Here is a 23487-nt window from a genome sequence, read left to right as displayed (position 1 = left end):
GGTTGTAATTTACCAAAATTCCCTGGATTCTGGGGAGGTCCCAGCAGATTGGAAAACTGCAAATGTAATGCCCCTATTTAAAAAAGGAGGCAGACAATAAGCAGGAAACTATAGACCAGTTAGCCTAGCATCTGTGGTTGGGAAGATGTTGGAGTCCATTATTAAAGAAGCAGTAGCAGAACATTTGGAAAAGCAAAATTTGGTCAGAGTCAGCATGGATTTATGAAGGGGAAGTCATGTTTGACAAATTTGCTGGAATTCTTTGAGGATGTAACGAACAGGGTGGATAAAGGGGAACCAGTGGATGTGATGTATTTGGACTTCCAGAAGGCATTTGACAACATGCCACATAAAAGCTTACTGCACAAGATACAAGTTCACGGGGTTTGGGGTAATATATTAGCATGGATAGCGAATTGGCTAACTAACAGAAAACAGAGAGTAGGGATAACTGGTTCATTCACGGGTTGGCAATCAGTAACCAGTGGAGTGCCGCAGGGATCAGTGCTGGGACCCCAACTATTTACAATCTATATTAACGACTTGGAGGAAGGCACCAAGTGTAATGTAGCCAAGTTTGCTGATAATACAAAGATGGGAGGAAAAGAAATGTGTGAGGAGGACATAAAAAATCTGCAAAAGGACATAGACAGGCTAAGTGAGTCGGCAAAAATTTGGCAGATTGAGTATAACGTTGGAAAGTGTGAGGTCATGCACTTTGGCAGAAAAAAAATCAAAGAGCAAGTTAGTATTTAAATGGAGAAAGATTGCAAAGTGCTGTAGTACAGCGGGACCTGGGGTACTTGTGCATGAAACACAAAAGGTTAGTATGAGGTACAGCAAGTGATCAGGAAGGCCAATGGAATCTTGGCCTTTATTGCAATGGGGATGGAGTATAAAAGCAGGGAAGTCTTGCTACAGTTGTACAGGATATTGGTGAGGCCACACCTGGAATACTGCGTGCAGTTTTGGTTTCCATATTTACGAAAGGATATACTTGCTTTGGAGATAGTTCAGAGAAGGTTCACAAGGTTGATTCCGGAGATGAAACGGTTGACTTATGAGGAAAGGTTGAGTAGGTTGGGCCTCTACCCATTAGAATTCAGAAGAATGAGAGGTGATCTTATCGAAACGTATAAGATTATGAGGGGGCTTGACAGGGTGGATGCAGAGAGGATGTTTCCACTGATAGGGCAGACTAGAACTAGAGGGCATAATCTTAGAATAAAGGGCCGCCCATTTAAAACTGAGATGAGGAGGAATTTCTTTTCTAAGGTTTGTGGATCTGTGGAATTCGCTGCCTCAGAGAGCTGTGGAAGCTGGGACATTGAATACATTTAAGATAGAAATAGAGAGTTTCTTAAACGATAAGGGGTGATGGAGAGCAGGCAGGAAAGTGGACCTGAGTCCATGATCTGATCAGCCATGATCGTATTAAATGGAGGAGCATGCTCTAGGGGCCTACTCCTGCTCCTATTTCTTATGTCCTAACTCTCAACAAAAATATATTCCAGTGAGAAGGAAAGACTTTAAGAGAAGGGAGAACCATCCGTGGCTAACTAAGGAAATAAAGGATGGTATCAGATTGCAAGCAATGGCATACAAAGTGGCCAAGATTAGTGAGAGATCAGAGGATTGGGAAACTTTTATTTAAAAAAAACAGCAAAGGACGACTAAAAAAATTATAAAGAGAGGTAAGATAGATTACGGAAGTAAACTAGCAAAAAATATAAAAACAGATAGTAAGAGTTTCTGGAGGTATATAAAAAGGAATAGAGTGGCTAAAGTAAATGTTGGTCCCTTAGAGGATGAGACGGGGGAAACAATAGTGCACAACAGGAAAATGGCAGACTTTGAACAAATATTTTGTATCAGTCATCAAGGTAGAAGACACTAAAAGCAACCCAATAATGGATATTTAAGGGGCTATAGGGAGGGAGGAACTTAATACAATCACTGTCACAAAAGAAAAAGTACTCGGTAAAATTGTGGAACTAAAGGTGGACAAGTCCCCTGGACCTGATGCGTCCTAGGGTCTTAAAAGAATTGGCTGCAGAGATAGTGGATGCATTGGTTGTAATCTACCAAAATTCCCTGGATTCTGGGGAGGTCCCAGTGGATTGGAAAACCTCAAATGTAACATCCCTATTTAAAAAAGGAGGGAGACAGAAAGCAGGAAACTCGACCAGTTAGCTTAACAACTGTCGTTGGGAAAATGCTGGAGTCCATTATTAAGGAAGCAGTAGCAGGACATTTGGGAAAGCATAATACAGTCAAGCAGAGTCAGCATGGTTTTATGAAAGGGAAATCACGTTTGACAAATTTGCTGGAGTTCTTTGAGGATGTAACGAGCAGGGTGGATAAGGAGGAACCAGTGGATGTAGTGTATTTGGATTTCCAGAAGGCATTCGATAATGTGCCTTATAAAAAGTTACTGCACAAGATAAAAGCTCACTGGGTTGGGGGTAATATATTACCATGGATAGCGGATTGGCTAACTAACAGAAAACAGAGGCCCAATCAGTCCCCATCAACCATCACCCTTCTCTGCCTGGCTGAACTTGTTCTCACATTGAACTTCTCCTTTAACTCCACTCACTTCCTCCAAATTAAAGGTGTTGCTATGGGAACCCGCATGGGTCCTAGCTATGACTGCCTTTTCGTGGGATACGTGCAACATTCTTTGTTCCAGTCCTACTCGGGTCCCCTCCCTCACCTCTTTTTCCAGTACACTGATGACTGTATCGGTGCCATCTCCTGCTCTCGCCCTGAACTTGAAAATTTCATTCACTTTGCATCCAATTTCCACCCTTCCCTCACCTTCACATGGTCCATCTCCGACTCTTCCTTTCCCTTCCTCGACTCCTCCGTCTCCATCTCTGGGGATAGGCTTTCAACCAATATCCGCTATAAGCCCACTGACTCCCACAGCTACCTGGACTACACTTCCTCCCACCCTGCATCCTGTAAGGACTCCATTCCATTCTCCCAGTTTCTCCGTCTCCGTCACATCTGCTCTGACAACGCCACCTTTCACACTAGTGCCTCTGCCATGTCTTCCTTTTTCCTCAACAGAGGATTCCCCTCCGCCGTGGTTAACATGGCCCTCGACTGTGTCTGTTCTATTTCCCTCATCTCTGCTCTCACTCCTTCCCCTCCCTCCCAGAACCATGACCGGGTGCCCTTGTCCTCATCTTTCACCCCACCAGCCTCCACATTCAACGGATCATACTCTGCCATTTCCCGCCACCTCCAGCATGATCCCACCACCAATCACATCTTCCCCTCTCCTCTCAGCATTCCGAAGGGACCGCACCCTCCGCAACACCCTGGTCAATTCTGCAGTCACCCTCCAGCATGCCCGTCCCTTCCCACGGCACCTTTCCGTGCAAGCGCAGGAGATGCAACACCTGCTTTTTTACCTCCTCCCTTCCCACTATCCAGGACCCCAAATACTCCTTCCAGGTGAAACAGTGATTTACTTGTTGTACTTTCAATTTAGTACACTGTGTTCGCTGCTCACAATATGTGGTCTCTTCTACATTGGGGAGACCAAGCGTAGATTGGGTGACCGCTTTGTGGAGCATCTCCGTTCAGTCCGCAAGTGTGACCCTGAGCTTCCAGTCGCCTGTCACTTTAATTCTCTACTCCATTCCCACGCTGACCTCTCTGTCCTTGGTTTCCTACACTGTTCCAACGAAGCTCAACGCAAGCTCGAGGAACAGCACCTCATCTTTCGTTCCGGCACTTTACAGCCTTCTGGACTCAACATGGACTTCAAAAATTTCAGAGCGTAACTACTGACAATCTTTGGCTCCCTCCCCTTTCCCTCCACAGCCTGTTTTCTTTCTTTTTTTTCTCCTTGTCTCTAATGGCAGCTGGTCATTATCTCTCCATTCTCACCCTATCTTGTCTAATATTTTTCTAACTCCTGGCATTACCATTTGAATTTATGCCATCAGTCCTTTTGTCTCTAATATCTCCTGTCTTCCAGCCGATCATAGACCTCTTTTTTGTTCTTTCTTCCTCTCCCCCTTTCAGTGCTTGTTAAGAATCTGTTCTTTCCAAACACTTTCCAGTTCTGATGAAGGGTCATCGACCCGAAACGTTAACTCTGCTTCGTCTCCACAGATGCTGCCTGACCCACTGAGATTTCCAGCAGTTTCTGTTTTTATTCCAGATTCCAGCATCCACCATATTTTGCTTTTGTCTTTGTTATTATGTTCTTATTACCCTTTGTTTCCTGCCTCCAAGCCAATTTTGGATCCAACTTGCCACTTTTCCCTGGATCCCATGGGCTATTACTTTTGTGACCAGTCTGCCATGTGGGACCTTATCCAAAGCTTTGCTAAATTCCATATACGTTACATCAAACGCAGTGCCCTCATCGACCCGCTAGGTTACCTCCTCGAAAAATTCAATCAAGTTAGTCAGACACGACCTTCCCTTGACAAATGTAAGATTTCTAAATCTCTGGCATTAAATTGACAGCAAAACCGATTCTTTTAAAACAATTTGAAATAGTTTATTAAACACACACACACACACATGCACATCTATCAGCAGTCGTCAGCTATCCTACAGATCTCCTTCGTTACAACAGATACAATGATGTTACAATAATGATTTATAAAAAGGTTTAAAAAGATATATGTCACCTTCCTGTGGCAAAGCTCATGGTCTGCTTTTTCTGTAGAGGAAGGTCCTGCTATTGCTGTGTGCTTAAGAAAAGAGGAAAAGGGAACAGACCCAGCAATCTTTGGCTTGACTTATTATACCCCTTAAGGCCATTGTTTCTCAGAAAGCCTCATGATTAGGTCTTGGTTCCAGGGCCATTCCTGATTGGCTTCTCCTCATACATCTGTCTGTCTGGAGGGCCATTGCCATTCCCTGATTAGACTTTCCAATTAACACCTTTTCTAGTTTGATGAGTTTCAAAACATGCTTCCTTTTTTCCTTGAGCTCTGCCCCTGAACTTGGGGAAGTCATCCATTTTGTTTCTCTCAAAACTGCAGCCTTTCCATATAATCTACACTATTAACATTTATATTTTTATATATATATATATATATATATATACAGGATCAATGTTATCATTACTAAACACTCTAATTCTTGCAGACTCCCCACCTTGAGGGGGAAATATCCTTATTCACTCCTCATACAATTTATCTCCTCAGGGTTCACACATCATAAATATTGTGAGGGTTCTGATAGCTCTGCTGTTTGTGTCTGTGAGGTGGATGACCGCTGCATAATGGGTTTTAAACTTGGAGAGAGAGAGAGAAAAGTGGATGGTTTGACTTGGTCCCTACCTCGTAGGGGATTTACTACAGTACAATAACATCTCCAGCGGAGACCCTCCCCTTCCTGTTTCTTCAGTGCACCGTCGCTTCTCTAAGCACATTGATGATGTTCGTAAGTCATGCTGCAGCTCCCGCTTCTCCATCTTCCCTCAGCTTCGGTCGTGGCCAGTGTCGTCCCGACAATCATAAGGTTCCATATCATTGTCTGTAGGAAACAAGATCAGTGTAGTATTTACTCTTTGGCAGTTTTTAACTGATTAATGTGAACCATTCCTTGTACTTAACGCTCTTGTCCCCCAGTAACGGAATCAAATAAACCGCGGGGTTCAATCGGTCTATAATCATACGCGGCCCTCACCACCAGGACTCTTAAGGCATGCTTCTTGTTCCCATAATTTTGAATCACTACTGAGTCTCCCATCTGATATTCAAAGGGACGTACTTTCTTGTCAAAGTTTCTTTTAATTTGTCTTCTTAACTTCCCCAATTTCATGGCCACAAATCGATTGATCTGATTGGTGTGATCTACCACTTGTTCCAGCCACTTGGAGCTACATGTTTTCATTGTCTGATCGGTGTGATAAGAATATAAGAAATAGGAGCAGGAGCAGGAATAGGCCATACGGCCTCTCGAGCCTGCTCCGCCATTCAATAAGATCATGGTTGATCTGATCTGATGGACTCAGCTCCACTTCCCCGTCGGCTCCCCATAACCCCGTATCGTTTAAGAAACCATCTATTTCTGTCTTAAATGTATTCAATGTCCCAGCTCTCTAAGGCAGCGAATTCCACAGATTTACAACCCTCTAAGAGAAGAAATTTCTCCTCATCTCAATTTTAAATATGCGGCCCAGTATTCTAATATCATGCCCTCTAGTTCTAGTCTCCCCCATCATCCTCTCTGCATCCACCTTGTCAAACCCCCTCATAATCTTATATATTTTGATAAGATCACCTCTCATTCTTCTGAATTCCAATGAGTAGAGACCCAACCTACTCAACCTTTCCTCATAAGTCAAGTCCCTCATCCCTGGAATCAACCTAGTGAACCTTCTCTGAACTGCCTCCAAAGCAAGTATATCCTTTCGGAAATATGGAAACCAAAACTGCACGCAGTATTCCAGGTGTGGCCCCACCAATACCCTGTATAGCTGTAGCAAGACTTCCCTGCTTTTATACTCCATTCTGTTTGCAACAAAGGCCAAGATACATAGAAACATAGAAAATAGGTGCTGGAGTAGGCCATTCGGCCCTTCGAGCCTGCACCACGATTCAATAAGATCATGGCTGATCATTCACCTCAGTACCCCTTTCCTGCTTTCCCTCCATACCCCTTGATCCCTTTAGTCGTCGGGGCCATATCTAACTCCCTCTTGAATATATTTAACGAACTGGCATCAACAACTCTCTGCGGTAGAGAATTCCACAGATTAACAACTTTGAGTGAAGAGGTTTCTCCTCATCTCGGTCCTAAATGGCTTACCCCTTATCCTTAGACTGTGACCCCTGGTTCTGGACTTCCCCAACATCGGGAACATTCTTCCTGCATCTAACGTGTCCAGCCCCATCAGAATGTTATAATGTTTCTATGAGATCCCCTCTCATTCTTCTAAACTCCAGTGAATACAGGCCCAGTCGATCCAGTCTCTCCTCATATGTCAGTCCTGCCATCCTGGGAATCAGTCTGGAGAACCTTTGTTGCACTCCCTCAACAGCAAGAACGTTCTTCCTCTGATTTGGAGACCAAAACTGAACACAATATTCCAGGTGAGGCCTCACCAAGGCCCTGTACAACTGCAGTAAGACCTCCCTGCTCCTATACTCAAATCCCCTCGCTATGAAGGCCAACATGCCATTTGCCGCCTTCACCGCCTGCTGTACCTGCATGCCAACTTTCAATGACTGATGTATCATGACACCCAGGTCTCATTGCACTTCCCCTTTTCCTAATCTGCTGCCATTCAAATAATATTCTGCCTTCATGTTTTTGCCACCTAAGTGGATAAACTCACATTTATCCACATTATACTGCATCTGCAATGCATTTGCCCACTCATCTAATCTGTCCAAGTCACCCTGCAGCCTCTTAGCATCCTCCTCACAGCTCACACCACCACCCAGCTTAGTGTCATCTGTAAACTTGGAGATATTACACACAATTCCTTCATCTAAATTATTGATGTATATTGTAAATAGTTGGGGTCCCAGCACTGAGCCCTGCGGCACCCCGCTACACACTGCCTGCCATTCTGAGAAGGACCCGTTTATCCCTACTCTCTGCTTCCTGTCTGCCAACCAGTTCTCTATCCACGTCAATACATTATCCCCAATACCATGTGCTTTAATTTTGCACACTAATCTCTTGTGTGGAACCTTGCAAAAGCCTTTTGAAAGTCCAAATACACCACATCCACTGGTTCTCCCTTGTCCACTCTACTAGTTCCATCCTCAAATAATTCTAGAAGATTTGTCAAACATGATTTCCCTTTCATAAATCCATGTTGTCACTGCATTCCAAATGCGCAGCTATTTCATCTTTAATAATTGATTCCAACATTTTCCCCACTACTGATGTCAGGCTAATCGGTCTATAATTCCCTGTTTTCTCTCTCCCTCTTTTTTCAAAAAGTGGTGTTACATTAGCTACCCTCCAGTCCATAGGAACTGATCCAGAGTTGCTAGACTGTTGTAAAATGATCACCAATGCAGCAATGATACCATTGGCCTTCCTGATCACTTGCTGTACCTGCATACTATCCTTTTGTGTTTCATGCACAAGTACCCCCAGGTCCAGCTGTAATGCAGCACTTTACAATCTTTCTCCATTTAAATAATAATTTGCTCTTTGATTTTTTTCTGCCAAAGTGCATGATCTACTACTTGTCCTAGCCACTTGGAACTACATGGTTTCATTTTCAGGGGACTCATCCCTGTTAGAGTTAGTTGGCCTGGCATTCTCATTAGCCTTCCCATGATGGCCTGATATGGGGAGGACCCTGTTGTTTTATGGACCTCATTGCCATTAAGCACATTGGCAGCATGTGGGGTGGTCCGCGCACAATTTTTTTAACATTAACTTGAAGGTTCTGTTCCCCCTTTCGACCCCTGGGGGGGGTGAGCAATATGTAATTTGTGTTATAGCCCCAACATTTCCTGCAGGTGGGTAAAAATTTTACCGGTAAAGTGTGAACCTTGATCGCTATCTACTTGTACTGGTACTCCCCACCTACAAAGCACATGATTCAATAGTGTTTTGGCTGCCATGATTGTGGTGCTGGAGCGGCAGGGGAATGTTTCGATCCATTTAGTGAATTGATCCACCACCACTAGGGCATGCTGAAAATTGCCTTGCGCCTGTGGAAGTGGCCCAATGAAGTCTATCTGGAGGGGAGTCCATGGCCCTTGAGGTGGGGGCGCGCTTTGAAGCAAAGCTCGGTCAGTGCATGCGGGAGGATTGTACTGCAGGCATGGTAGGCATCGTGCCACATATTGGTTGATTGATTCCCTCATGGAAGGCCACCAAGCTGTGGATGCTACCTTATAGAAGGTTACCAGGGCTGAATAATGCCCTCTTGTCGGGTGGGAGTGAAAGAGGGAGAGCAGTTCCTGACCCACCTCTGAGGGGGGTCAGGAACTGCTCTCCACCGGGCAGATGTTTGGCTTTCTTTTGAACTTCAGCAACTGTTCATCTGAGTCAGGGGCAGTGGCTAGTATGGTATTAGGATCCCAGGCTGTTGGTTGAGGAATGGGTTTGCCTTCCTTGTGCCAGGCGCTTACAACAACATATGGCTGGTATTGCCACTGCAGGGATTTTAAATTTAGGTGATCTGTTGGGGAACCCTTGCTAACAACATTGCAAGGCTCAACAACTATATCCTCTATTTCCGCATCAATCGCAGCATCCTTGGCTGCTCTCTCTGCTCTGGAATTTCCCTCACTATGTGGATCCCTTTTCTATGGGCTGCTACCTTTCCTATGAAGTAGGGCTGGGATCGCTATTTAAGGTATGACCAGAGCAGGCGTAACCAGGGCCCATGGACCAGGGCCTCACCATCTATCGTACAATAATCATTTTTGTGGTATAGGGGCAAGGAGAGCATGGTGTTTATAGCATAGGCACTATCTGACCAAATATTCACGGGTCTATCTGAGATTTCCTTCACAGCGGTTAGAAGTGTGGCGATTTCTGCATGTTGTGAAGACTGCCTGTTGCATCTTCGCTGGATGGTTCTTTCTGGCAATACCACAGCATACCTGATGTGAGGGGATCCTTCAGTGTGATATGAGGACCCATCGATGTAAACATCTGGGGCAGCCTGTATGGATTGTTTCTGCACAGGATAGGTCTCGAAGTTAATCAGGGGTAACGGACATTCATGTGGGTTCTCTTCATAGATCAGAAATTGTGGCAGAAATGTGGTGTGGTTTGGAAATGGTATCAGTGTCTCTTTCCATAAATTCGAATGTCCATTTGCTGAGGCGCTGCGAGGAAACTAGCGAATCTCGAGGTTTCATCAATAGTTTCAGAGATGTGTGTCCGCTGTGCAGGATTGTAGCCTGTAACCCAGTAATAAAAGTAAAATGATGTACTGTCCAGAAGACGGCCAGCAGGTGGCGCTCACATGCGGTATACCGTTTTTCTGCCCCCTACAGAATTCAAGATGCATATGCGATTAGCTGTAGTCGATCAGCTCGTGTTTGGCACAGAACTGGCAGTGAGGCTTTGTTCTGTGGCCCCAACCTCTAAATGAAAGGGCTGCGTGGGATCGGGTGGGATCAGACATGTGGCCTGTATCACTGCAGTTTTTAGCCACGGATTGGGTGTGAGCATTAGTCCATGCTGGGTGTGTGTCATCACCCTGCAGTTTTATCAAATCATACAAGGGCTTTGCACACTCTACAGAGCCTGGGATAAAGTTCCTTTGGTACCCCACCAAACCCATCAAATCATAGGGCTGTTTTGGAAGTGGGTAATGGCAGTCGCTGTATTATCTCCACCTTGTGAGAGTCGGGGGACGATCCCTCTGGAGAAATGGACACTCCTGGAAAGGTGACCCGTTCTTTTACTAATTGAGCCTTACGGGGATTCACCTTTAATCCCGCCTGAGCCAACAATGTCAAATGTTCGTGCAAAAGGGGCAGATGCTCCTCCATGCTGTCGGTTGCCAGCAGTTGGTCATCTACATACTGCAGCAAGCAGGTAGGGTGGGAAAAGTCTTTTAAAATTACAGCAATTCTTTTTTGAAAAATCGTCAGGGCATTGTGGAACCCCTGAGGCAGGCATGTCGAGATGTAGCTCTGGTCCTCAAATGTGACCGCGAATTTGCACTGGTCTTCCCTTTTAACAGGGATACTCCAGAATCCACTTGCACAATCGAGGGATAAGAAGTACTTGGAACCAGCAGGAATTTGAGATAATGGGCCCAGGTTTCGAGCCGTGCCTAGAACGGCGCAGTCCCGACCTGGACGCCCGTTTTTCGCGCCACAAAGTGCGCCTAAAAAAACCCTCCGTATTCTCCACCTCCCTGCAGGTCCTCTGGCCCTCGGCGCAGCGCAGCAGGAGCTGTAGGGGGGCGGAGCCAGGTCCCTGCGCTGAAAACAGTGCCGGGACCTCTGCACATGCGCACTACAGTGGGCACGTAAGTGCAGTAGCTCCAGGCGCCCAAAACTGTGTGGGAGGGGCCCGAAGCACGCAGCCCCTAGCCCTGGCCGAATGCCCTCACTGGGGCTGTGTGAATAAGGCTCCTCCCATGGCCAGCTCCTGCTTCCTCCCGACTCCCGCTCAGGCTCCTGCTCCCGCTTTCCCCACCCCCCCCGGACCCGACTGCCGCTGCCGCTCCTGCTTTTCCCCCTGCCCGACCCGACTCGACTCGACCCGACTGCCGCTGGCGCTCCTGCTTCTCCTCCCCCCCCCCCCCCCCCTCCGACCGGACCGGACTCGACCCGACTGCCGCTGCCGCTCCTGCTTTCCCCCCCCCGGACCCGACTCGCGCTGGCACTCCTGCTTCTCCCCCCCCGACTCGACCCGACTGCCGCTGCCGCTCCTGCTTTTCCCACCCCCGGACTCGACCCGACTGGCGCTGGCACTCCTGCTTCTCCCCCCCACCCCCCCCCCGACCGGACCCGACTGCTGCTGCCGCTCCTGCTTTTCCCACCCCCGGACCCGACTGGCGCTCCTGCTTCTTCCCCCCCCCCCCCCTCCCGACCGGACCCGACTGCTGCTGCCGCTCCTGCTTTTCCCCCCCCGGACCCGACTCGCGCTGGCACTCCTGCTTCTCCCCACCCCACCTCCCCCCACCCCCGGACTCGACCCGACTGCCGCTGCCGCTCCTGCTTTTCCCACCCCCGGACTCGACCCGACTGGCGCTGGCACTCCTGCTTCTCCCCCCCCCACCCTGACCGGACCCGACTGCTGCTGCCGCTCCTGCTTTTCCCACCCCCGGACCGGACCCGACTCGACCCGACTGCCGCTGCCGCTCCTGCTTTTCCCACCCCCGGACTCGACCCGACTGGCGCTGGCACTCCTGCTTCTCCCCCCCCCCCCCCACCCCGACCGGACCCGACTGCTGCTGCCGCTCCTGCTTTACCCACCCCCGGACCCGACCCGACTCGACCTGACTGCCGCTCCTGCTTTACCCACCCCCGGACCCGACCCGACTCGACCTGACTGCCGCTCCTGCTTTACCCACCCCCGGACCCGACCCGACTCGACCTGACTGCCGCTCCTGCTTTACCCACCCCCGGACCCGACCCGACTCGACCTGACTGCCGCTCCTGCTTTACCCACCCCCGGACCGGACCTGACTCGACCTGACTGCCGCTCCTGCTTTACCCACCCCCGGACCGGACCTGACTGCCGCTGGCGCTCCTGCTTCCCCCCCCCCCCACCCCGACCCGACTGCTGCTCCCGCTCCCCCCCCGACTCAACTGACTGGATCTGACCTGACCTCCCCCACCCTGACCTCTCCCTCCCTCCTTCTCTCCCTCCATCCCTCTCCTCCCCCCCCGCCGACCCGAACCGAACCGAACCTCCCCGACCCGACCCAACGCCACCTACCTGTAAATCTGGTGCTGGGGACGGGCCCTGCCCGAAGTCTCGGGCCCGGCCCGTTCAGCCTTCGGTCCCGACGGCAAACTGCTGCCTTTCACACAGGTAGGAACATAGTTTATTTAATCTTTTCTTTGCTTATAAATTTTTATTCAGGTTGGATTTATTTGTATAAGTATAAATAAGGATTTATTGTAGAATTTAATGACTTCCCTTCTCCCCTCTCTCCCCCCCCCCCCCCCCTCCCCACACCTCGTTCTGGACGCCTAATTTGTAACCTGCGCCTGATTTTTTAATGTGTAGACAAGGTTTTTTTCAGTTCTACAAAAATCTTCACTTGCTCCATTCTAAGTTAGTTTGGAGTACGATTTCACTGTGGAAACTTTGAAATCAGGCGTCAGTGGCCGGACACGCCCCCTTTTGAAGAAAAATTTATGTTCCAAAGTGGAACTGTTCTACCTGACTAGAACTGCAGAAAAACAAATGTGGAGAATTGCGATTTCTAAGATAGTCCGTTCTCCACCAGTTGCTCCTAAAAATCAGGCGCAAATCATGTGGAAATTTGGGCCCAATATGTGGGGAGTTTCTCTTACTACCATTGAGCAAGCTGGTGTTACAGAATTTAACATTCTGTAATCAATAGTCAGTCGCCAGCTGCTATCAAGCTTTTTAACCGACCATGTGGGTGAATTGGTCGTGAAAGTGCCTGCCCTAACAACACCCTGCTCGACTAGGGATTTTATGGTGTCTTGGATGTAAGGGTGACTCTCCCTTGGGATGGGGTACTCTTTAGTGAATGAGTGGGGGGTCCCTCAATAGACTCTTCACCTGCCATTTTTCCACAGTCGTGCTTGCATGTGGCGAACACCGCTAGGTGTTCCTGAATTAGTTTTGTCACACCTTCATTTTCGCTCCCCGGAGGGTCATACTCATGGCTTTTTAATAGCAAAAGTCGAGTAAGCATCTGAAATTTCTAATACTCTCGCATTATCTCTTAATCCCATCCAAACATAGTCCCGATTGTAATCTATTACTACACCATACTGATCCAACACATTAGTCCCTACAATTCCCCTTCCGTCGGGGGTGGTCATCAGCATTGGTGCTGGGACCTTACAAATGAGGCTTCCCAACTGAAGTTCTGTGGCTTTCCCTGTATATGCGGTGGTTGTATCACCATTAAACCCTTTAAGGATCATACAACCCTTGCCTGCCACTGTATGGGATGTGGATGATGATAACGGCTGAGCCAGTATCGATAAGCATAATCTGCTGCCGGCCTCCTTGTAGGACAAGGAGTACTGGTCTCCCACTACCATCACGTCAGAACCCCACTTCCGACCAATCTTTGGGGACTCTCTAATGAGTGTGCATCGGCAATTGTGTGCACCGGTAAATTATTTTGCCTGTGACAATTTGGGCTTTCATGAGGGTTATCAACTGGTCCAATCATTGATCCGTCCCAGAGGACTAGGATTCGTTCCATAGGAGGTATCTATGCATTACACCGTGATCCGGTACCTGTCTGGGTCTGCTGCAGTCTTTTGCTAGATGGCCTACCTTCTTACAATTAAAGCACTGTTCCTTAAAGGGGTAACACCTAGATCCCTCCACCGTTGACAGATTTATTTGCAGTGGGTGGTGACTTTACCTTTAACTGGACTTTTACCACCTCCCAGATATAGCGACCAAGCTATTTGAGCGCTGGTCTCTATCTGTCCACTGTTTGGTGGGCCTCATGGCTATGCCCAGAGTGGTTTTAACTAAAGAGTGGAGTTGGGTCAGGAACATCGATTTAAATTGTTCCTGATTCTTTCCTACTGCAGCATTTGCGGGTGCCTGGTTCTGGGTACATTCATAGATATCGTACAGATGATTACTGAAGGCTCTAGGGGTCTCTTCTGGGTGCTGCGTGGTCTTAAGTAGAGCTACAAAGTTTAAGTTTTGGATCCCTAAGTGGTGTAGGATCAAGGTCATAACTGCATCGGCCGCTGTGCCAGGCGAGAGGACTGCGTCTTACAGATTATCTTTTAGGGAAGTGGAACAGGCCAAGAGCAGGACTCGTGTTAAGTCTCTCTTCTAACTCGGGGTGACTTCTCCTGAAATTTGCCCACCTCCTGTTAACTCCCAGTGGGTCATCCCCATCATTAGTGAGCCCCAACTCGTGGCTACCTGCGTCAGCACCAGATATGGTGCTGTGAGTCGGTATGGTTACTGGTGATGTTACCATGCGCATTACATCATAAAGAAGTGGTTACTACTGCTACGGTTGACCTTCGTGTCTCCAAGATATCCTATCCTTCACCACCCTTTGGGGGATTATACTGACTGCCTTCCTCTTCCCAGTCTGTCTCCCACTTGTCTCCTTCTTTTGTCCCTGTTATGGCTCCCCGTGTTACTGCGGATACCAGGGCCTGCTGCTCCCTTAACTTACTTTTTAGCCTCGCTATTTCTAGTTGGCACCGGGAGTGGTCTGCCTCCCTATATGGCTTCTTAATTACGTCCCTTAATGCCCCCCTAGCATCTTCTACCTCTTGCTGGAGTCCTAAGTGTTCCAATTTATATTTTTTTAAACTCTAATTTGTTTTCCTTCGTTTCAACGATGGCTGCTGTGGCATTTACATTTGAAAGACTATTGCTGTAGCAATGTAGCTGCCTGTTCAGCCCTTCTTTCTAATTCCTAATACTGTGTTTAATCGATCAATTTCTTGTCTCAAATGTTGTATTTCTCCCTCCTTTAACTGCCAAATAAGTTGATGGCTTTCTTTTGATCTTTTATATTTTTAATTTTTTTTTCATTTAGTTAAAGCTCTTTTACTTGCGATTCTTTTAAATCTTGTATCACTTTTGCCCTTTGGTCTTTTAAGTCTTGTATCACTTCCCTTAAATTTTGAATCTTTTTTGCATCCTGCCTCATTAATTCCTCATCTCTCCGAGCACAGTAATGTCGATGTATGCCAAGAGACCGTTTGCCCGTTTTGGCCTTGGCTCTCCTTGATTTACTTTGCCCTGGATAAATGCCACAAGCTCCCCAAAGGACGCATGTTGGCCCTTGTGGAGGTACCGTGCCTGTGCCTGTAACTCTTGTATGTCCTTTATGGATACCTTTTCATATACTTTCTCCTCATAGACTACCTGTATATCTTTTGCTGTTTTTTTTTGTACATGACCGATCCCTTCATCCTGTGTCTTTTGAATTTAACTACTGGTGGGTCCCCACTTAAACAGTTCCAACTATCGAGACGACTGCTCCTTAAAATGCAACTTCTCCCGATCCGTTTAAAAGTTTATAGTTTACACTTCGCAACACGGGTTAGAATCACAACTCCGAGATTTCCAATTGTTCAAAAGAATGATTAAAAGCTGTCTCGCCAGATCCCAGACGAGCCCCCAATGTTGTAGGATTTCTAAATCTGGCATTAAATTGACAGCAAGACCGATTCTTTTAAAACAATTTGGAATAGTTTATTAAACACACACACACACATGCACATCTATCAGCAGTCGTCAGCTATCCTACGGATCTACTTAGTTACAACAGATACAATGATGTTAGAATAATGATTTATAAAAAGGTATACATCACTTCCCTCTGGCAAAGCTCATGGCTTGCTTCTTTGTCTGTAGATGAAGGTCCTGCTTTTGCCATGTGCTTAAGAAAAGAGAGAAGAAGAGAGCCAGCAATCTTTGGCTTGACTTTTTGTACCCCTTAAGGTCATTGTTTCTCAGAACCTCAGGATTGGGTCTTTGTTCGAGGGCCGTTCCTGATTGGTTTCTCCTCCATATATGTGTCTGTCTGGAGGGCCGGTGCCATTCCTTGATTAGGTTAATGGCTTTCCAGTTAACACCTTTTCCAGTTTGGTGAGATTCAAAGCATGTTTCCTTTGTTCCTTGAGCTCTGCCCCGCCAAAAGAGACATGAACTTGGGGAAGTTATCCATTTTGTTTCTTTCAACACTACAGCTCTTCCGTATAATCTACACTTAACATTTTTACATATAAAAATATATATATATAGAATCAATGTTATCATACTAAACACTTATTCTTGCACAAATCTATGCTGACTGCCCTTGATTAATCAATGTCTTTCCAAATAAAGATTTATCCTATCCTTCAGGATTTTTTCCAATAATTTTCCCACCACCGAGGTTAGGCTGACTGGCCTATAATTACTCGGTCTATCCCTTTCTCCCGTTTTTAAACAAAGGTACAACATTAGCAGTCCTCCAGTCCTCTGGCACTGCACCTGTAACCAGAGAGGATTGAAAAATGATGGTCAGAGCCTCTGCTATTTCTTCTCTTGCTTCTCTTAACAGCCTGGGATGCATTTCACCTGGGCCTGGGGATTTATCCACTGCTAAGCCCCTTAATACTTCCTCTCTCACTATGTTTATATCTCCTAATATTTCACACTCTGTCTCCCTCATTGCAAAGTCTGCATCGCCCCCTCTTTTGTAAAAACGGATACAAAGTATTCATTAAGAATCTTACCCACGTCTTCTGCCTCCACACACACATTTATTTTATGGTCTCTAATAGGTCCCACTCTTTCTCTAGTTATCCTCTTGTTCTTAATGTATTAATAAAACATCTTTGGGTTTTCCCAGATTTTAGTTGCCAACATTCTTTCATGCTCTCTCTTTGCTTTCCTGACATCTTTTTTAATTGCATCCCTGCATTTCATATATTCCTCTAGAGTTTCTGCAGTGTTGAGTTCTCGGTATCTGTCATAAGCTTCCCTTTTTTCTTTATCTTACCCTGTATCTCCCTTGACATCCAGGGGACTCTAGATTTGTTAGCCCCACCCTTTTTTTAAGGGAACATACTTGCTCTGTACCCTCGGGATCTTCTCCTTGAATGCCTCCCACTGCTCTGGCACTGATTTACCATCAAGTAGCCGTTTCCAGTCCACTTTGGCCAAATTCCATCTCAGCTCAGCAAAATTGGCTTTACCTCAATTGTTATTCCTGCTCCCCCTTTGTCCTTTTCCATAACTACATGAAATCTAACTGAATTATGATCACGAGCACCAAAATGCTGTCCCAATGATACCTATTCCACCTGCCCCTCTTCATTCCCCAAAACCAAGTCCAGAACCGCCACCTCTCTTGTTGGGCTTGTTACATACTGGCTAAAGAAGTCCTCCTGAATGCATTTTAGGAATTCTGCACCCTCTACCATTCACACTACCTTTTTCCCAGTTAATATTCGGGTATTTGAAATCCCCCACTATTATAGCTCTGTAGTTTTTGCACCTCGCAGCAATTTGCTCACATATTTGTTCTTCTATCTCCCTCTGATTGCTTGGGGGTCTATAGTACACTCCCAGTAGTGTGATCACCCCTTTTTAGTTCTTTATTTTAACCCATATGGCCTTGTTTGATGACCCCTCTAACATCAATCGTTCTCACAGCTGTAATTGTTTCTTTAATCAATACTGCGACCCCCCCCTCCTTTTTTACCCCCTCTCTATCGCATCTGAAAACCCTGTAACCAGGAATATTGAGCTGCCATACATACCCTTCTTTCAGCCATGTCTCAGTAATAGCTATAATATCATACTCCCAAGTGTCAAACTGTGCTCTCAGCTCATTTGCCTTATTTCCTATACTCCTTGCATTGAAGTATATACCATTTAATATTGCCAAATTCCCCTGTTTTTTTTTCCAACCCTTGTTTCCTCTGTCTTCCAAATTCATTCAACTATCTCCCTAAATAAATTTGCTGTATTTGCTTAAGTTACAGTACTTTTGTACTTTCCTTTTTCTCAATTACTTGTATGATTTATATAAAATATTTTTTCTCTCTCTTATTTCCCATGGTGGATTTGTAGTTCTTGCTGAAGCTGTTATCAATGAAGCACTACTTCAGGAAGATTTTGTCTCCTGTCAAATCTCCAATGACCTGCACCTTGAACATGTGATCATTTGCCATGCTTTGAACCTGACTGATGCTGGCTTCAGTGTCTGAGCAAAAGCCACCTTAAACAGTATCTTCCACTCCAGTAGAAACAAAATGCCTCTCATTAAAGCATAAAAGCCTCATTCGAAAAAACACGTTTACTCAAATTTTATTTAATGGCCTAAATTGTACAAAACATTGAAAAAACACATTTTTAAACCAATAAGGCATGTAAGCAATCTATTGGTATAATGAGTGAAGAATTTGGATTAAGTTTGTTCACTTCGTCTAATCTCTTGAAAATAAATTTAGAGCATGGTGACTGAACATATGGAAGCAATTGCAACATGAAGGACATAGATTTAATAAGCTGAAAACTTTACTACTTAACCTATTTTGTATGCCTTATCAGTCTTGTAGATCCTCAGTATTTTTGCACTGACTGTACGGAAATAAATATATTAATAAAACGTTGTACTTTATTCCAACAGGTGGAAGTTAAGCCATACGTGCTAGATGATCAAATGTGTGATGAATGCCAGGGTGCTCGATGTGGTGGAAAGTTTGCTCCATTTTTCTGTGCCAATGTCACTTGTCTGCAGTATTACTGTGAATTTTGTTGGGCAAATATCCACTCTCGTGCCGGACGGGAGTTCCACAAGCCGCTGGTGAAGGAGGGGGCCGACCGCCCTCGACAGGTTCACTTCCGCTGGAGCTGAACATAACATTCAGGCGCCTGAAGGATCATGACAGATGAAGAGAGGAGAGTGCATGAGGCTTAAAAGGCTGAAGAAACCATGACTAGTTAGGAGAAATAAGTGCATTCTTCTGCCTCCTACCCCAGCTCTCAATGCATACATCATATGTAGCAGCTAATACACTACAGGCCTCTGTTTGTCACCAAAACCCTGCATCTCAGGCTTTACTAACTTTTTTGAGGTACTTTCATGTTTTTGAAAAAAAAAAGGATTTTTTGTAGTTTTTTCAAGTTATTTTTTTATATAAAAAAAACTTAAAATTAGAAGTGAGAATGTTGCCATTTAGGGGCGCACAGTTTGCTGCTATCTTTAATGGGTGGAGCATGCACTTATTTCAGGAAGCTCAGTTTCATCTCCAAGACCTGTCCCTAGTAATTTTACCAAAGGTAGCAAATAGTATGAGGCAAGTTTAGCTATAGGTAAGTGATTTCTGCCACACAAAATTTTATTTTTTAATGTTGCTATTTGCAATGTATACACAAACTTAAAAAAAAAATAGGGTTACGTTTTTGCTCTCCATTTTGACTTGCAAGAAATAATACCTCAAGAGACTGATCTGGTTTAACTATTTTAGCATTGTTATTATTCTTGAGCTGCATTTAGGAGCTTTGCTGCTATATAGGTGTTATATTTAATACCAGAACACACAGTAACAAAATGGGATCAGAAACATAATTATAGCAGCTGCATTATGGAAGAATTAGATGCAGGCAGCAATGGCCGAGACTGCCACAATTTAGAATGTGAATTTAAACAACTGCATGTTTACTTGTACACCTTATGCATGCACTAAAAGTATATTCATACATGTTCCTTCACAGCAATGGATGTGATGTCATTTTTGGCAAACATTCAAACAAATTAGTTAGCATGAATGAAAGGTACAATAATAGTTTAAAAGAAAAAGAGGAAAAAAATCTAACTTGCATGTATAAATGTGACTCCTGTAATGAGAATATCCTACTGCTACACTTTATGTGTACATTATGCAAATTAGCTTTTAGAGTAGAAGTGCAGCCACTATCGTGACCTGGTGGGTTGTGGAGTTCGATTTCTGCAGACTGGATGTAATCTCGTGTTCCCTGTGCAATCTTGTTAACGTGCGTTTTGTTTAGTGTTGAGTGAGTTGTTGTCCTAAATAGAAATTTAAAAGTAGCTAGGATTTTAAAACAAATTATTAAATGGTAAAGAATGAAAAGCTTTTGATTTCATTGCCCCTTTCATATAAAACTCTTTGGTATAATGGCTCAGACTTCCTCTACGAACCAAAGATGGCCAGCACACTGCTAAACAATCACCAAACACCAAGCCCCCCAAAAAGTTATAAAATGGTACTGATTTCATAATACAAGAAACATGATTTACTAAACCTAACCATTTTAAAGTCAAAATGGAGATGACTATGGTGTTAAATTAACCTGGTTTGACTTAAAGCATTGAATTTCTCTGCAGTTTAATCACACTAGAATGAAAAATGTATTAGTAAGCTGCAGAAAGCTATGCGGGTGTCAATTATTTATTTAAAAAAAAAAGGTGATCATGCCATTACAAGCATTTACTGTACAGAACAACCGTATATAATCCTTAGGGACAATCTTTTTATGTAAGCAAGGTGTTGGTCTTGAACATTGGTGGTCTCCTGGTGTGCTTTTGTGTATGTAGTTCATGTCTAACTCTGCTGTTTATAGTGATTGTGATGCAACTTTTAAAATGTTTGAAGTCAATGCTGTTTTGAAGAATAGCTTTTTTACTAATTTATTTATTGGCTAACGCTCCCATTTGTTACTTACCATGGTTCTCCAGGCTATTTGGAGTATTCGTTCTCTGCCAAATTTGTTCCATTTTCAGACACCCATATTGGCATTGTTATGCACTACTTTTGTATCTTGGTGAGAGTTTTTCCCAACAGTCAGCTGTTTTAGGGCACACTTTTTGACTGATGGCATCTCCTTTGCAATACCTCAATTTTCTGAATTTAAAAGAGAAATCGATAGTTTTGCTATGTTTATTATTGAAAGATCTGCATATATAATTTAACTCAGCAAATAAATGATTTAACAAATTGATAATTTTATTTTTCCATACATTCTGCTTCCTAAATTTGGAAGGGTCTAGACATTTGTAAACTAACGTGGTAACCTTAGAAGGGCTCTTCTATATAAAACTGTGCAGAAAGTAAGTGCAGTAATTTGAAATATCCCCAGCTCCTTAAGTATAACTAAAGGCATAATCACCAAGGTATTTTGTTAAATTAATTTGATTTATATAAATCTTAAGTGAACCCTTTTTAGGGGTGGGGTGGTGGTAGAATGATTTTTGTTTCATCTGCTGTCATTTCTTTCCCGAGACAACTTTATTACTGTAGCACCTGAATTATTCAGCATTGCCATGAAGAAAATGGTAAACACTGTAATGCATCTTTTTTAAAGAAATCATATTTATTTCACTATTTTTGTAGAAATGTAATTATTTTGTTTTGATTGTATTATTTTTATATTCTAATAAGCTTGTTCACATACTGTGTTCCCCGAATGTATGTATTTCTGCCCAGATGCAGGGCTCTGCAGAGAAATTAATTTTTTTAAACCACGCTGTGTTTTTGCAAAGAAAACATAAGCAAATATATTTTATGGGAAACACTTGACATTTTAACCCCTGTTGCATCTGGCCATATAAGGCCTTTCCTCAAAGATGCTGAAAGACTTGAATATAACACATTTTGGAAGGCTGACTAACCTCGACTCTGTGTTGTGATGTGCAATACTGTTTCTAATGTTTGTAAGAAAAGAAAAAGAATAACAGTGTAAACCTTTTAATGCAGATTTATTTTTTTCATTGCATATTTGCAGACTAGTTATCCACAATGTCATTTTTTTACTGTCAGAAATTTTACCCCTTTGTCATGCTAATATTTTTAAAATCCAGAGATCTTTGTACTGATGTAAATGATTGTAGTTATTTTGGATAGTGTTTTGCTAAAAAAAAAAGAAAAAAAGGAGATACTTTTCATGCATATTTGCCTATTTTGTTTTTATTTTATCTTACTTTAAAAAATATGACTACTTTTTCAATGGTAGCATGATACTTGGAATAATTTTCTTATTCAGCCAGTGTCATTAATATTATTTTGTATTTTTATGTGGAAAATATAATTTTATGATGCTAATTCCTAAAGTTTATTTTATGTTGAATTATTTTTGGAGCTAAAATCTTTGTAATATTGTTAAAGTCTCTAGATTCTAATTAATTGCTTGTGTATAGATTCAGAGCAGTGGTTTACAGGAGTGTTTAGGTTGTAATTAGCAACTAATGGTTCTTTGATATGCAAATTAGACAGCCATCAATTTCTGCCAATTCTGTTCCTTTTTGTACTTTATAGGGAGAGTTGATTAGTAATTTTGTTTGATTTTTAAATAAAGGAGAACCCATGCTTTTATGGACACAAGATCACCTCAAGCTTGATTTAATTTCATTTTCAACTTTTATATTTCTTTATTTTGCATATTTCTGTTGATGTCTAATCCTCCAGTCTGTCTGTTGTACTGGTGATAATTCTGTACTGGAATGGTTTGCTGCCAACTATTTATATTAAGTAATTTTTAAATATTTGTAATATTAACTGTTGACTGAATTAATAAATCATTAAACTATTTGCATGTTTGCTCTATGCTAAAAATTCACCTGTCAGCTGTCCTATTTGAAATTAGAAAATTAACTCATCTTTCCAGTGTCTGACTTTGATAAGGGGTGTTGTAGGTTTCAGTTCTTCTGAAATCTGTGCTTCTGTTATACTAAGCTTCACAGTCTTCATTCTAACCAATATTATTGCAGTTCCTTCCCTGCAGTGGCAGGAGGATTTACACTGAGGCTATCATACCTGCCTGCATTGTCACTGCTAATAACTCCAGTATTTTAATGGACTGTTCACCAAAATTAATATAAGTGGCTTCCACTACTATTAATGTAGAATTTTATAAATGCTTCTGATAAACAGGATAAATTCCAGCGCAATTGAGCAACTGGAATATTCATGAGGTTAGGTTTACTTGCACAATCGTCCCAATATCTGTGAATAAATTATTTCTAAAGTAGAATATTAATAATAATAGATCAGCCATGATATAATAGCATGGCGGAACAGGCTTGAGGGGCTGAATGGCTTCCTGTTACTATGTTCCTATTTAAATGATACTGGTGAATAAATGATATTGGTGAAAAACAGATGTAAGTGACTTTAATTTTGTTTAGCAACTGAATTATATAATACAAGGAGGAAGGAAAACACAAACAAAAATGTAACATTACAGGATAGTAATATTTCAACAGTAATAATCAGTACAAGTTTGTAATGGTCCATCCCTAAAACAAGATTAAGCAAGTCAACAGTAACATTGCTCATAGGAACTAAATAGGAGGTAGTTTAGCGAGAATCCCGATGAAAAACTGAGGGCCACTATTGACAGATGTTGAGA

At 43.7% G+C, this 23487-nt stretch overlaps 1 protein-coding gene across 11 annotated transcripts in view; it reads left to right on the top strand.

Moving 5' to 3' along the window:
* The window catches only part of LOC139243823 (cytoplasmic polyadenylation element-binding protein 2-like), a 211983-nt gene extending 188749 nt beyond the window's left edge, over positions 1-23234 (top strand). For all 11 annotated transcript variants that reach the window (XM_070870875.1, XM_070870880.1, XM_070870876.1 and 8 more), the window contains one exon: positions 18749-23234. In XM_070870875.1, coding sequence (XP_070726976.1) covers positions 18749-18976 — 228 coding nt within the window. In that variant the 3' untranslated portion in view covers positions 18977-23234. The remainder of the gene's footprint in view (positions 1-18748) is intronic.
* The last annotated feature ends 253 nt before the right edge of the window (positions 23235-23487 follow it).

Source organism: Pristiophorus japonicus, chromosome 2 (genome assembly GCF_044704955.1).
Source record: "Pristiophorus japonicus isolate sPriJap1 chromosome 2, sPriJap1.hap1, whole genome shotgun sequence".
NCBI classification, from domain to species: domain Eukaryota; kingdom Metazoa; phylum Chordata; class Chondrichthyes; family Pristiophoridae; genus Pristiophorus; species Pristiophorus japonicus.
Note: the sequence above shows the minus strand (reverse complement) of the source record. Positions and strands in the feature narration are given on the sequence as shown.